The sequence below is a fragment of the Pipra filicauda genome, unplaced genomic scaffold, assembly GCF_003945595.2.
Source record: "Pipra filicauda isolate LSUMZ 115617 unplaced genomic scaffold, ASM394559v2 scaffold35_size7292922_pilon, whole genome shotgun sequence".
Classification (NCBI taxonomy): domain Eukaryota; kingdom Metazoa; phylum Chordata; class Aves; order Passeriformes; family Pipridae; genus Pipra; species Pipra filicauda.
This window is the reverse complement of record NW_024104487.1, coordinates 5,253,141-5,269,564: the sequence shown is the minus strand read 5'-3', so window position 1 is coordinate 5,269,564 and position 16,424 is coordinate 5,253,141. Positions and strand designations below refer to the sequence as shown.

General features: G+C 39.3%; 1 protein-coding gene across 1 annotated transcript in view; it reads right to left on the bottom strand.

Moving 5' to 3' along the window:
• Nucleotides 1–16,424, bottom strand: part of SV2C (synaptic vesicle glycoprotein 2C) — a 114,208-nt gene that overhangs the window by 79,990 nt on the left and 17,794 nt on the right. Inside the window, exon 2 of the mRNA XM_027709971.2 lies at nucleotides 5,170–5,873. Coding sequence (XP_027565772.1) covers nucleotides 5,170–5,749 — 580 coding nt within the window. The 5' untranslated portion in view covers nucleotides 5,750–5,873. The remainder of the gene's footprint in view (nucleotides 1–5,169; nucleotides 5,874–16,424) is intronic.

The window sequence follows — 16,424 nt, the reverse complement described above, 5'->3', positions numbered from 1 at the left end:
GCTGGGAGGGACGTTTGGAGAGCTCTAGTCTGACCTCTTCTAAAAGCAGGGTTACCTTCAGAACAAGATTACATTGCAATATCTCCCAGTGGCTGACCACCACATTGTGAACTTCCTTCATTATACCAGATGATCCCTGGTATAAATTCCGACCTCTTGCACACCTTCATTGTAGCTTCCCTCAATTACTTCACCAAATAGTACAGACAGATTCCCCTCCTAGACATCCTTCCTCCAAGCTAAACAACACCAGGTCCTTTTGCTTCTTCTTATACACCATATATTCCAATCCTCTAATCACCTTACTGGGCCCCTACTGAATTTCCCCAAATTTGTTAATCTCTTATTTTCAGGTGCCTCCACAACAGGACAGAAAATCCAACATCTCGGCTCCCTGTGTTCAGAATGGAAAATAATCACTCCTCTCTTCCCAGTGGCCATCCTTGCCAATGCAGCTTCAAGGCACTGCTGTTATATGTTAACTTGCTTCCTACCAAAAATCCTAGATCTTCTGCAGAGCTGCTTGCTGCCCAGCAGTTCAGTGTCTAGCCTGTACCAGTGATTTGGGTTATTCCGTCCCAGGTGAAGGACTTGCATTTGTCATTGATAAGTTCCTAGGAAGGTATTGGTTGAGTATAAAGTTGTTGAAAACGATCAGTGCAAAACCAGAATCAAGTTAAGTAGAAAGGATCTGGCAAGTCAGTACTTTTTTAAACTAGGGAGGGGAAAAATTCAGTGACCATCTGGTATCCTTAGCAGAGCTTATAAGCGTGTTGCATTAGCTGTCCAATGCAGAACTGCAGAATTGGAGGCTGTTGTCTTAGACTGAAAACTACTTTGGCCCAAAAGACCTAGATATGCCTCTGATACTCTTCTTTCTACAAATATTACACAAAATTCAACTATTAAATCCAGATAATATCAGGAAAAAACCTTACACCAAGGCATTATTAGACACTAAATGTGGATTTTCAGAAAATAATTTGACTTCCAAAGCAAGCTGTTCCTTGCTATTCCTATTCACAATACCTGCATTATCAGTCCAGTGATTTACCACAATACTTGAGTTTTTTTAGATGGAAGAAACTGTCTGTATGACTGAATCATCAACTAAGAATATTTTTAACACATAAAGATTATTTCTGGGTTTGCTACTGTCCCGTCTGTGAAACTGTATCAAAGTCTTGGCAAACACATTGCTTCACACAATGGTAAGCAAAACAGAACAAAATAAAAGACTATTCACCCTCAAGAGATCATTTAGGCTAAACTTCATACAGAGGATCATATAAGGATTCAAAACAGACCAGAGAGACTATCAGAAATCATTGAGGAACAATTGGCCTCTGGAAAGGATGGCAATCAGCAAATATGAGCGGCTAATCAGTTGTCAGGTTTTGTTGGTATGAATGCAAAAAAAAAAAAATGAAAAATTTAAAGATTATAACTTAAGCCTGGGATCCTGATATTTCTCAGTACTGAGGTGGATGGGCATCTGAGCAACCTGATGTAGTTGAAGACGTCCCTGTTTATTGCAGGGAGGTTGGACTAGATGACCTTTAAGAGGTTCCTTCCAACTCCAACTGTTATATGATTCTAGGATTCTGACAAGGTATGAAAAAGGGATGGAGATATCTGTATGAAAAATGTGCCAACTGGTGCTATGAAAAGTGTCATCATGGGTCAGTCAAGAAGGAGTCAGCCTGTATATACTGCTAGCAATGGTGACAGCAGTGCAGCTGCCAAGGATCTTACACATGAGAGTGAACACTTACAGGTCCCACGAGAGAAACAGTGAGAAGGTGGTCGGAAGTGGTATGGTATCCAGAACAGATATGCTGGGAAGGTCTAGCTTTGCCTAGCTTAGAGAAAACAATATTTCAGTATTTCAGATACAGAGATGTTGAGGAAAGTAAAGACCATAATTTGAATTTTACAGAAAAGAAAAAAAACCCTCCACAATAAAACTTAAGAACAATTTGAATGCAAAAACATAGAGAAAAAGTTATGTAGAAAAGTATATCCGAATCAGAGGCCAGAGAATTAACCTAATACCAGTCCACTTCTGAGCTGCATGTAAAAGCAAAGAGAAGATGTAAGCAGGAAAAGAGTTGAAATGCCATCTTTAGACCTGAGCCTACACCCTGTCTCATGAAGGTAGAGTCATGTCAGAACCCAAGAGGTCAATGTGAATCCACCCACATGCAGGAGTTGGCAAGTACGGCCAGGTTGAACTGCACCTTTCCCTCATGCTTAGTGACATGTCACTATAATATTGGAGAATTTTAGCAAGTCAGCTTCCCTATTTTTAGTGAAGCAACTTCTTGGAGATGGAAACCCTGTTATTTTATTATTTAACTTAAAAGCCAATCAGAAGCTAGTTCATGACTCTGATCAGCACAGTCATCATGTGACTTTATAGGCTCTGAAACGCTGCTAGTGATAATCAGCAGGGGCCTCAAGCTCATACAAGGGTTAATAGGAAAGAAATCTAGGAAATTGTTGTCGTGCAAGTAAATTAAAAAAAAAATTAAAAAATGCAACCAAGAGGCTCCATTTGTCCAATGGTTTTAGTCAGCTCATGTTCCCTAGTAAACTATCATGGCATGATATATGAGAAACCATTTTTTACAATGGAGTCAATGATGCTGTTTCAAAGACAAATTAACACTTTCTTAGTATATTTTAACAGATTAGAAAATTGCCTGAAAAATAGATATTTTGTATTTGTGACAATTCTACCTAATAAATCCTAGCACTGGTCCTATGACTTTAGTATTCTAACAACATTAAGCCCTCTGGATCATGGAATTACAGTCATGAAAAAAAAATTATGCCTGGTCTTCCTGTATATCTGGAAGACTCCAGTTAGGATGTAATTATGATGTGAAATCACAACAGCAAAATAATTTAAATGCATGGCTGTGAGGGCCTAGTTATGACAATATAAGAATGCTTTCACTAAGCATTCACTGATACAATGAATATTTTGTATCAATGGAATTAAGATTATGCTGTCTGCAAGCAGTGTATCTACTTTGTTTATAAGCAACATGTATGTCAGTGTACTGACGAATTGTAGTTAATGATATATTTCTATTACCAATGGAAAAGTAATACATTTTTTTGGTGAAATTATTGATAAAATGACCATGTGTTGCAATGCCTTCAACACACACTGGGAGAGAAATTGCTTATCTCTGTTCTTTCCTGCTTTTGTATGTTAATCTTTTAGCACAGAATTATTTATTTGTTAGGGGGCCCCCTGGTGGTCTAGTGGTTAGGATGCGGCGCTCTCACTGCCGCAGCCTGGGTTCGATTCCCGGTCAGGGAACTCCCCCGGGCAGATGGAGCTCGTCAGCCCTGTAAGGCCATCCATCTAAGAGAAGGTCACTCTAAACAAACCTACGTCCAGAGGACCTCGCTGCCACTGTCCAAGCTCGCTCGGCCCCAGCAGATGAACCTCAGGATTAAAGGGTGGGCTCAGTTCAGCGCACACTGTGTCTCACCTAAAAAATCCACTGCGCAGGCTCGAAGGGTAAAGACCTTTCCCAAATCTTCGTTCGCGAAGACTGGTCATACGTTTGTTTGTTAATACCACAACACAGAGGCTAGTGTTATATTATTACAAAAATAAGATACACTACAATTTCTATACTTTAGGCATGAAAATACATTGCTTGTACACCTAAGCTTTCCATAGCTGTTAATTTTGTCAACGATCATCATGTATATAAATACATACACACATGCATATTTATAACTATGAGATATTTAGCAGCTTCTGTACTGAATTTTAGTTAAACATTGACAGAGTCATTCCAATATATCTCAAGTCAGCATCATGAAGGGTCTAGTGACAGGGAAATTCTCAGTAGTCTTCTTGACATGGGTCAGACCTCAACAGGTGGATGTGAATTCCCACTGCCTCTGCTACTGTGGGGACAATACTCCCCACTCCTAATTCCAGACACCTCTGTAATGCTTACTGCAGCTGTTTAAATAAAACACTATATTTTAAAAATACAATGTAATACAAATTAATTGGAGACCGATTTGGTGGCTACCCTTATATTGTTATCATCTTGAAGAATAAAGAAAACGTTGACCATACCATTTGTTCAGAGGGTCTTGAGAAAATGGTAAAACAAACAACTTTATCAGTAATCAAAAAATGGAACTGATATCAATAATTTTTGTTCAAGCAATATAAAAATTGCAAAAATTATAAAAATTGATGAGTAGAGTTGTCCTCAACTGCCAAGGAATGAATAAAAAAATCATATTATAAAAAGCACGTCCCTCCCCTCTTCCTTGTGGAACCATTTCTACACCTTTTCTCCACTGCCCTGCCCCATGAGAGCCTTCTTTAACCTGTTGTGCCCAGTCATGACCAGGAAGGGCAACCACGGATCTGCTTGCAGCACTGCTGCCCTCAGCAAGTCACACAAGGCTGGCTCAGCCTGCCTGTTTGCCACACCACAGGAGGGAAGAGGCAAGAGGATGAGACACAGCCCATCCCCATCAACAAAATGAACACAAAAGGCATAGCCCAGGCTCACCTTTGGTCATTTGTCCCAAAGTAAACATTTTTCTTTTTGGATGCCTAGAGAACAGTCATTGGTATAAAAGGACTAAAGACAAAAAGAGGGAAAGGCTGTACTATACAGCATTTTCTCTGGAATTCTTGTGTTTTCCACATTGCATTCCACTTCACAAGGGGAAAGTTCCCATACAGTATGACAATGTTGCTGGACAGTTGTATTATCTGCTCTTTATCGCACTTGTATAAATCCAGCAGAACTCTAGTACTCTACCTTGGGCTGGTTTTGTGTTTTGGGGTTTTTTTGTTTCTGTTTTTTAAATTAGTTCATCTGGATGCCTAGTCTTGTAAATCAGAACAAATTGTATCCTTCTCCTCTTAAGTTTTACTGTGCAGACTTCCTCTTTGGTGATTTATTTACTGACTGAATAAGAAAACAACCATCTAAAAAATGAAATTATAATCTTCACTGAATCCATAATTAATGTTAGTTAATGTTACTGTACTTTGTGGATTTCTTATTTATATTCAATACAAACATGTTTTTATATAAGCATTGGTGTTGACAAATACATATTTAGGCTTACTGTAACCAACTCTTGTAATAGCAAAAAGACTTTACTTACCAAGCCATCCTGATCCAGAATTCGGTATACACATATCTGTTTCAGCACTTGGCAACACAAATCCAACTACAAAAACTTCCACCCCATCAGCCATCAGGGCCATTCCCAACACAAAGAAGAGGGCCCACTGGAAACGACCATGGCCACATTCTTGTATTATTAATTCATATTGCTGTGCTAGCTCTTCTTCATCAGCTTTTCTCTCTGTTTCCAGTTCATGGCGATCCTTATATTCATCATGCATAGGTTGACCTAAGGCCACCATGTCATCCTTTCCCTGCCCCATGCTGGGGATTCCCTGATACTCCCCTTCATAAATTTCATCATCTTCATCATGTCCTTCAGTTGCTTCACTTGATCCTTCATCATCATTAGCTTCTACACCATAATTTCCTCCTTGGACATAGTAATCATCGTCATCTTCCTCATCCTGGAATCGATTGTAGGACCTCTGTGTGTAACCATCCTGGGCTTTGTCAACAGCTTTATTTACTTTTTTAACTGCTTGTCTCTTCACCTCTTTGGCAATATCTTTGGCTCCTTTCACTAGTGAAGTCCTATCTTTGTATGTGTCCTCCATCTTGTATCAAAGAAAGACTGTTGTTATGTCACAGAGGTACCTGCTGAATACTTTTTGGAATATCTATTTTGTGTTGGACATCAGCAGAAAAAGCCCAAGTACATGTGAAGCTGTAATATTCAACCTGCAAAATATAAGAGAAAAAAGTTTACTCCTTTTTAGGTGTTTCTTCACAGTGATACAGTACCATACAAATCTTCATTTAAACACTGGACACCAAAGTACAGGGTTTTTCAATATACAAACCTGTGTTTTCTTCAGAGATACAAATACCCCAGGTTACAAGGAAAATACGCTGAAGATAAATTTAATCTCTCTATGGTTTTCAGAATTCAATTTATTACTCTCTAGTCTTGGATACCAGGTTTTATTCTGAAAGAAACCAATCAATCCATGCACCACACATCATATTGACTCTTCAGTGTCCTTCCCCATGTCAACTCCCCATTTTTGTAAGAAAGGGCTACAAATACTAACTTTTCTCTCAATGACTGACCATAAAATATCTGTCCTCTGTCCAGCCTGCTGCTTAATACAAATCCTATAGGAAGCTAATATTCCTCACATCTGCACCAGTGTCTCAAAGCTGACTGGATTTGACCATTGCATTCACACAGAGTCTTAGCAATATAAAGTCCCACCCTAAAAAATTAAGTGCAGGGAGCTGTATGGACGAAAGTGGTGGCACTTTCACACTTCAAAGATTTCCAGTACCTAAGTTGTGGACAGACGCATTCCTTTCTTCCCTGTCCATAATGACAGTAGAGGCAGACTGGAACAACTGTATGTCACCAGCTAATTCATCCTAGAGTGGGTAAGTCCAGCATGAGTTCCTGCTAATCTCTCTGCATGAAACCACCAAGACATTTTGCCCCAGTTCTCCTCCCTGCTCCCCTGCTGCACCTTCCTATCTTGTGCAGCCCCAAGGTCACAAATGCAGACAGAATGAGTCAAGAGCAGTTTGCTTATTAGACTGAAGACTAACCATTCCCTTCTTCTCTGTGCAGTTTTCAGGCATATCTGTAAGGCAATTTGCTCATCACATATCTGCACTATCATTAGGGGCAGGAGAAAGAAATGGCAGCAGCATGCAGCCAAAGGGAAGGAAGAAATGCAGGATCCTTCTTTGGCAACAGTAGTTAGAAGAGCTAAAATCAATTGCAAAACTGCATCATTACTCGTGTCTAAAGTTAAGACTCTGTGTGTGTGTGCGTGTGTGTTTGTGTATATGTGTGAATCTGGGCACTGCAATAGATTGCAGAAGCCTTCCCTCTCAGAGAAAGCAGGCTAAAATTTCTGTAGCAGTGCTCCTAAGAAAGCACTGTCTCCTTCCATCTTGGGGAAAAGGTTATTTTTAACCATGATCATTTTAATGATCTATTTTCCAGCATTACCTCAGAAAAACTACATTAATACAACTAAGGAGGCTGAGACACAATGCAGTAGTAAAAGTGTCTGGAAATTTCTGAAGCAAATCCTATTTCCCTTTCTAAAGTAGTGTGAGCTGCACTCTGAGCTCCATGGGAGAAGACAAGGGTAATGCTTTAAGAAGCTGTCCTTTATTCATTGTGTTGTAGACACTGTCTCCAGAAGTATATTCCAGATATCAGTTTTAAGACTGATACTGTTTTGAGGAATAGGAAGAGTTATAGACTGCATTAGAAAAACTAATGGCATGATGTACTTCTGATAGAAGAAAACGAAACTTAAAATCACACAGACATAACATTAGAAGCTGAAAGGTATTTCCCAGCTTTTTAAAAACAGAAATTCACCTATGGTGGAAAATGTCTTTATTTTTAGTCTCTTCCTCTAGATTAATTTCATACACTTTGAATATTTCTCAGAGAAATCAGATGTGATGGCAATATTCAACTATTAATGTGAACTGAAGCATTTACTGGAAGAGAAATGCAGCCTTAAAGAAAGACATGATGTAATATTTATGACTGCACACTGTAGCCTGATTTTAGGTACATGATGATCCTTCTAAGTAGGTCATCCTGGTGAAACTTTTATGCTAAGGCAGTTTCTCTAATTACAGCTTTTCAGTTTTCAAGGTGCAATTTTTGTACTGAATTAGGTATCTTATCCTTACCTATGTGCATCTGCAGTACCTACTAGCTGTTAATGAACATGCACTGCATCAAAACAATCACTAGGTTTGCTGAAGCCTTCTGCAAACACTTTCAAGAACCTAAAGAACCTCTAACAGGCACTTTTCTGAGGGTTAATGAATACAGCGTGTTCCCAGATTTTGATAGTTTTAGATTATTTTACAGTGTCCACACAACCTATTTAACCTGACCTCTGAATTCCTCTAATTCTTAGATTGATGTTTGGGGGGGGGGGGGGAAGTTGTTTGTTTTGTTTTCCCAGTGAGTTCAGTCTTCCTTTAAGGATTTTTATTTGTCAAATTTCCTATTACTGCAGGGTGTGCGTATATATATATATACACATACATATAGATAGATATGCATATATATATATATATATGGAAGACAGTAGGAATTTAGTAATACCAAATGAACAAGAAGTCTAAATGCCAGTGCTGGTATAACCACACTTCGCTCTTCTGTAGAACACCTACCTCATGAGTTCAGCAGTTCAGCCTAAAAACACAAATTTGCAAAAGTAACTGAACTTACATCACAGCTTATGATAGACCAGGTATGTCAACAAGCAACTACACCTGTTCAAACTCATTAAAAGCATAGCTCTGCCAGCAAAAAACCTGCACATAGACCAAGGAAAATTTATGTCAGGGCAGAAATCAGAAATTTCTCTTTATCATGCCTAAGTTTCCAAGCAGAATACCTAATCTGAACACTGTTCTTTTAAACAGCTTTACTCTCTCAACGAACTGAAATCCCTGCCTTAAGGTGATAACTACAAAGAGGAATAATTTACCACCCATGCATGATAGCTCCCCACCCTTTTAATTATGTTGAACTGATTGACTACAAGTAAGTAACTGGAAAGTCTGAAAGAGTGAGGATTAATGACTACCTGAGTAGCATAAAGCAGCAAAAGCACAGATGATAGCCTAGACATACACTCATTTGTACCAACTGTCTCCTTATACATGTTTGCTGGCTTTCACTAAACTAAACACCACATTCCTATTCAATTCTTTTAATTAAAAAAAAAAAATCCCAGGAAAGTAGTGATTCCACCTGAAATGGAAATACTACTTCAAGAAATACCCACAAAACATGTTTTTCCAAACACTCATATATGCATACACCAAAAAAAATCCTAAAACCAAATTGTTCTTTTGCTCTAATTTGCACAAATTTCAGTATATGTAGCATTTCGTATATATTGTGATATATCTGAAATAAGGGTTGGACATTACAAACTAAATCAGTGAGATCCCACGAAGATATACATCTATGATGTGTCAGAAAACTCATTCCCACCAAGGCTTACATCACTGCTGTAAGAGGACTCACTGAGCACTACCAGTGATATTAACTATATGCATATACAGCCCTTCACATACTGTTGGGGACTTAGTATAGCATCTTTCCTGCTTTTCTTTTGAATCTGTAACTGCTTTTCAAAGAAAAAAATATCGTGAAATTCTTTTCCAATCAAAGTTGATGCACATTTTGCACATTGATACAAAGTTTCAAATGCAGGTTTTTCTTGGCATTTTTATTCTAGCTTAATTTCTGGTTTTCTATTGTCATTTTTTATTATCAACTATCATGGATACAGATGTGTTTTGTTTTCTGAGTTTATCAGTTGCTCCAAATTAGTCATCATGTGAAGGTATAATCCTTGATTAGATCGTAACGACTTCAAATTATACTGCCTTGATGTGTCAAATTATTTTATAACCCAGGTTAAATATAGGCACCTGAACTGTGTTAACTCACAAACAGAAAATGCTATTGTCTTGCAAATGCTCTCAGTAATCAAAAAAAAGAGGTAAAGAGATGAAGAAAACTAAAACAATAGAAACATACTATACATACTATGATATAGAAAAAATGGTTTTCAAATATTACTAAATTTCTCCAACAATGTTTACGTGGTACGGTTCAAAGAACATAAAGGATGCAATCCTACAAGTGACCGCAGACCTGAATTATATGGACAGAGTTACAAACCACTCTTGAACTTACTGGTATACCTGCAAACCTCCTCCCCATCTCTTCATGCACAAAGCTGTTCCAGAAGAGGCATTCTTTGATTTTTGCAGGTTAGTACTTGCTTCAGTATGACTCAATAAAGAGTAGATTCCTCAATAAAGTGTATTTTTTTTGTAGAGGTATTCACTTTTTTAAAAAATACATAAGAGCTGTCACCAAAGCTGGTGTGAATGAGATTAATTTTGGGTAATGTTAGCAGATTAAAATATAAGTTTCTATATTTTAAGCAAATTTTCTTTCTCTCACATTGAGTGTCACACACCCAGGCTGCAATGCTTTTAGCTCAGGCTGCAGTTGTCAAAGCTGCGTAAGTTACTGCAAGGCTGCAGTGCCACCAGCAGTGGCAGTCCCCAACTCTCTCCTGATTTGGACAACATTCTCATCACTTGTCCTGTACCAGCACTTGTCACTGCATCCTCACTGCAACCACAAAACATGTACAAAAGATGAGCATGAGAATTCATTATTATAGTACACATCAAAGATCCTGATCTCAGAAGAGGCTAGGGTTTCATAGTATACCACAATCATACTCTTCCCAATTTATTACTTTCCTTCCTCATTAAACCAGCAGAGATAACTTTCTGTGTTTCTGCTCTACCTGTCCCGTTCCACTTAAAATATCTAACTGATTTATCTAGTTAGAATAAAACAGGAGGAATTGGTTTTAGCTTGTTTTTACTTGAAATAGGATAACCTTCATCAGAAAAAAATTGTGTATTTGCCTGAAAGCAAAATATACGTAGACATCAGCTGTTAACAAAAAATACTAACTCTAACTGACTCTTAGAGCCTTAAAGTACCAGCAACCCCAAATATTTCTACTAATTCTTTTCTCACAGTGCTTTTGATTACAGACCTAATTCTTCCTCACTTAGAGCTGGATATATAAGCATGAAACCAGGATCTGCAAAGGCTCTGCTTAAAATAGTACAAACCAAAAATCTAATACTACAGCGAAGTCAGACCAAATGCATATGTAGGACAAAAACTATAAATTCTGTCCAGTGGAAATCAGGAAATCTTAGTTGAATGGCCTGTTATAAAAATTCAATAATAATGTAAAAATTAATTCTCTGAGGGAGCCAGAGTAGAAAATTATACGTGCAAAGTTAGGAGGTGGGATATTCTTGCTTTTTACTTCCACTATATTAGTCCTACCTTACATTACTTCTATGCTCTAAATATCTTTCAAAGAATATCCTGAAGAAGGGTGCCACAATGCTCATAAGTTTTATGAGGACCACCATCCTTCTAACAGTGACATAGACATGTCTAATTCAGCTGATTGTCATTCAGATACACTCAGTCTTCTAAACCCCTCTGATCCACAGTTGCACCTAAGGTCACAGTCTGGACTGAAGATTCATCTATGGTCCACCCTCTCCTATTAAGCTTTCTTCACATTTTCTTTTGACCTACAAAATAGCTTTATTACTGACAGCAAGGGAAGACGTTATCTACTCTCGGGTTGTTATAACATCTAATTCCTTAGAATTAGGCTCAGCTCAATGCACCTCTAACACTAAGGCTAGATAATGTTACAAAACTGAAATAGCCATATCAACTAATTAAATTATAGCAGCAAAACTGTAAAGACTCTACAGTAGAGTGATCCTTTCCTTCAATTTTTTTTTTAATAAAAGCTTATTTTTCTAGGAAAAGGCGACTGAACAAAACACAGGACATACTTTGAAATTTCTTGCTGTCTTTCACAGAGTAAACTAATAACAGAGAGCAGCACATTCAAAGAAAATAAGTATTATTGAGTTGGTTTTGTTTTTTTTTAATCCAATGCTTGTTACTTATTTTGCCTTATTGTATGTAAATACTAGAGTTTTGATTGCTTTTGTCAGTTTTGCAATATGTCTCTTCACTATCTAACTTCTTGAAGTTTTTGCCTTATTGTATGTAAATACTAGAGTTTTGATTGCTTTTGTCAGTTTTGCAATATGTCTCTTCAGTATCTAACTTCTTGAAGTTTCTACATGTTGTTTTTACCTTGCAAATACTAAAAAATTCATTCTCATTAAAGACAAGGAAGGCTGTTTGGAATGTTCCTCCAATATTGTGGTTTTAATTTGCACTTTGAATATTCTACCATGCTTCCTGTGGACCCCTTAAATGAGCATTTCCAGAATTTGTGTTGACTGGTGGTTACTGAAATGCATCAGCTTATTCAATAAGTATTGACAAGAATCAAGCAAGGAGAAATTTCATCCAGACTGGATGACATAAGCTATGTCTATTCAGTAAAAGTTAATGAGATTTCAGACTGTACCCACACTACCAACAGTGACTACACAAATCTTAGAAAAGTTGAAATTTCATTATTTTTAAAACTTTATTTTTAACCAAACATATTTAAATATATCTCCGCACTTTTAAGGCTGCCTCAGTAAAAGAAAATTGTGTTTCCCTCTCGAGCCAAGAGCTATCCCTCTTCTCATATCTACTTCTCTGGAAAATTCCCTGTTTTCTTTAGGATACATGTTTCCAATATGTTTTGTACTTTTCAGTTGTCAGAATCACAGTGAAAACAATCATTCTGCATGTCATGAGGGAACAGCACAAAGCAGTTGCACAAGCAAGTTTTCATTGCACAATACTGGCAAACAAAAAAAACCCACCACCAAAACCACACCCCCCAACAATTTCTGTCTTGTATCTGCCGTGGTCCAGTTTGCTGCTGTACAGAAAGCAGATAAGAGTCTTCTCTGAAAGTAAAGGCCCATCAGCTGTCATGAATGGCTCAAGGTCAAAAGTAGGCAGAAAAATAATTCCCCTCCCAATGAAGAAGACAGATAGAAACCAGGGGATAGGCATACAGAAAAATACTTTTTAACTGAAGTTAGACTGAAGTGAAGTTCTAAGAAAAATGGCCAAGAGTCCTACCCTGGAAGAAAAGTTAGAAAAACAAGGCATTGTAGAAAGTCTCCAAGGAATAAAGTCTGCAAATGCAGTAGGACAGGCCTCAACCATTGAAGCAGCCATTTCTGAAACTGCTTTGCACAAATCTGTGAAGGTACTATGAAACAGCTACTGTACAAATACTAGACTGACAGATGCCACAGAATGGCGCTGGAGCTTTGGAGAACTCGGTAAGGTTGAAGGACATCTTATAGAGCAAGCTGTATTATGAGCTGGAATTAAGCATCTTTCTTTTCTTCCTGAAATAAAAAGGGCAAGTGTTCTATACATTTTACGAGGAAATACAGGGTTACAGTCTCAGATCCCACCGGGAAAAACCTTCTGAGAAGAATCAGATTCCCTTTCTGCTGGCTTTCTTCTGGGGTACATCATCCCCACACCTGCAGAATGAAAATCCCAAGACTCCTCTCAGCTCTGCCAATTCCATCTTTCTCTGATGCTGGTTTATAGTGGCCTCCTCATGGGGGATCAGCTGTTGCATCAATAAACCTTGGTAAGAAAGTACTGATTTCTTGGCACAATGTTGAAAGGTACTTCAAGATCCTGGTTTTTTTAATCCATGCTGCCTTCCAGGCACTTTGCTATTCACTCAAAGCACATACTATTTTTTCTTTAACATCTGTTACTTTTTATTGTTTGTAACAGGATGTGAAAAGTTGGAAAAAAATAAATCCTTTTTTAGAATTCCATAGTTCTCATTTCCTAAATATTTTGGTTTCCTACCTTTTCAGTATGGCAACTGCTGAACCTGCTACTTCAATTTTATTGTTTTGTTTCACAAGCTTGACAGCAGACTGATGGTAGATATAAGAATCCCAAGCACTCATGTGGACCTGCTTCTCCTTCAGTGAAAGACTGCCTCTCTTGAGCAAACAGTGATGAACTATATCCAGTGATTTTTGTGAGTGAAAGCCCATTTTCCCATTGAACTTCAGCCAAAATCCTTATCAAAATATGTTGTGAAAATAGATAAATACTAAGAGCAAGAATGACTTAGTAAGCTTTTCCGGTGAGGGACTGTTTCGGTTATAGAAATCTGAGAAGAAACTGAGCATTCATCAATTTGACCTAAAAAGCAAGGGGAAAAGTGGAATAATTCCAGGACAATATTAAAATTAAATGAGCCTGAGTGGAAAACATGAAATACACCAGTAATTCTAGCTTAAAAAAAAAAGGTATATAGTTAAAGCTATGTATAACTCTTTTAATATGCATGTATAATTAATATTTTAGGTATGTAATGAAATCACAGAATCATGTAATGGTTAAGGTTGGAAGGGACCACAGTGGGGCATCTGGTCAAACCTTCCAGTTCAAGCAGGGTCATCCTAGAGAACGTGGCACAGGATTGCATTCAGGTGGTTCTTGAATATCTCCAGTGAAGGAGACTCCACAACCTCTCTGGGAAATCCGTTCCAATGTATGGTCACCTGCACAGTAAAAAAGTTCTTCTTCGTATTCAGGTGGAACTTTCTGTGCATCGGTTTCTGACCCTTGCCTCTTGTCCTATTGCTCAGCACCACTGAGAGGAGCCTGGCTCCATCCTCCTGGCACTGCATCTTCAGATACTGATATATATTCATGAGATCCAGTCTCTCCCTCTCTCCCTCTCAGTCATCTCCAGGCTAAAGAGGCCCAGTTCCATCAGTAAATGTTCCAGTCCCTTAATCCCCTTTGTCGCCCTCTGCTGAACTCGCTCCAGGAGCTCCGTGTCTCTCTTGTCATGAGGAGCCCAGAACTGGACACAGCACTCCAGATGAGGCCTCACCAAGGCTGAACAGAGTGGCAGGACCATCGCTTTCAACTTGTTGGCAATGCTCTTCTTAATGCACCCCAGGATACCACTGGCCTTCCTGGCCACAAGGGCGCACTAGTGGCTCATGGACAGTTTGTTGTCCACCAGGACCCCCAGGTCATTCTCTGCAGAGCTGCTTTCCTTCATCTTAGCTCACAAATTGTACTTGTGCCTGGAGTTATTTTTTCCTGGCTGCAGGACTCTGCATTTGCCCGTGTTGAATTTCAGACAGTTCCTTTCTGCCCATCTCTCCAATCTGTTGAGGTCCTTCTGAAGGGCTGCACAGCCCTCTGGGGTATCAGCCACTCCTCCCAGAGTTCAATACATTCCAAGCATTTAGAGGACAACCACTGTGCCCCCTTGGTCTGTCTTTCCTAAGCAGCATGTGCTTCCTGACAATGTGCCAGTCATGTGAGCTGTCCCACCATGTCTCTGCAATTGCAATAAGATCAAAGCCCTGTGACTGCACACTCCTGCTTGTTCCCCCTACTTACATCAGTGTGGTTTAACCCCAGCCAGTAACCAAGCACCACACAGCCACTTGCTCACTCCCCTACCGGCAGGATCAGGGAGAGAATCAGTAGGGTAAAAGCCAGAAAACTTGTAGGTTGAGATAAACAGAGTTTAACCCATGCACAAAAGCAAAGCAAAACAAGGAATTAATTCACTGCTTCCCATGGGCAGGCAGGTCTTCAGCCATCCCCAGGCAAACAGGGCCCCATCGCATGTAACAGTTACTGGGGAAGACAAATGTCATCACTTCAAACATCCTCCCCATTCCTCCTTCTTCCCCCTACTATTTATAATGAGCATGATGTCATGTGGTCTGTTGGAATCAGCTATACTTAGTGTTTAGTAATAAATCATTAGCAACAACTAACTCTGGGCAGAAAAAAATCACAAGTTCAGACAAAAAAGAAATACTTGTGCTTGGTGGGTGTATTGGGTTTGCATGGAAAGGTTTTGGTAACAGAACAGCTACAGGGGTGACTTCTGTGAGAAGCTTCCAGAAGCTTCCCCCATGTCCAAACTAACCAATGCCAGTCAACTGCAAGATGGACCTACCTGTGGCTAAAGCCGAGCCCATCAACAATGATGATAACACTGATGGGATAATATATTTAAGAAGCGAGGGGAAAGAAAACTGCACAGCTGTAGCTGGAGAGAGGAGTGAGAACATGTGAGTGGAACAGGTCTGCAGACACCAAGATCAGTGCAGAAGGAGGAGAAGGAAGTGCTCCTGGCACCAGAGCAGAGATTCCCCTGCAGCCCATGGTGAAGACCATGGTGAGGCAGGCTGTCCTGCAGCCCGTGGAGGTCCATGGTGAAGCAGATACCCATCTACAGGTCTTCTGGCAGGACTTGTGGTCCTATGGAGAGAAGAACCAACACTGGAAGAGGTTTACAGCAGGATTGGGACCCTGTGGGGGAACCATGCTGGAGCAGTTCGTGAAGGACTGCAGGATGTGGGAAGGACTCATGTTAAAGAGGTTCATGGAGGACCGTCTCCCATGAGAGAGTCCCCACACTAGAGCAGGGGAAGAGTGTGAGGAGCCCTCCTGCTGAGAAGGAAGGAGCAGCAGGGACAACATATGATGAATTGACTAAAACCCCCAGTCCTCATCCACCTGCATGAGGGGAAACAGGTAGCTGAAACTGTGAGTGAAGTTGTATCTGTGAAGAAGGGAGGGTTGAAAGAAAGGTGTTTTACTATTTATTTTTGTTTCTCATCATCATACTCTGATTTTCTTTGCAATAAATTAATTAAATATCCCCAAGTCAAGTCCAT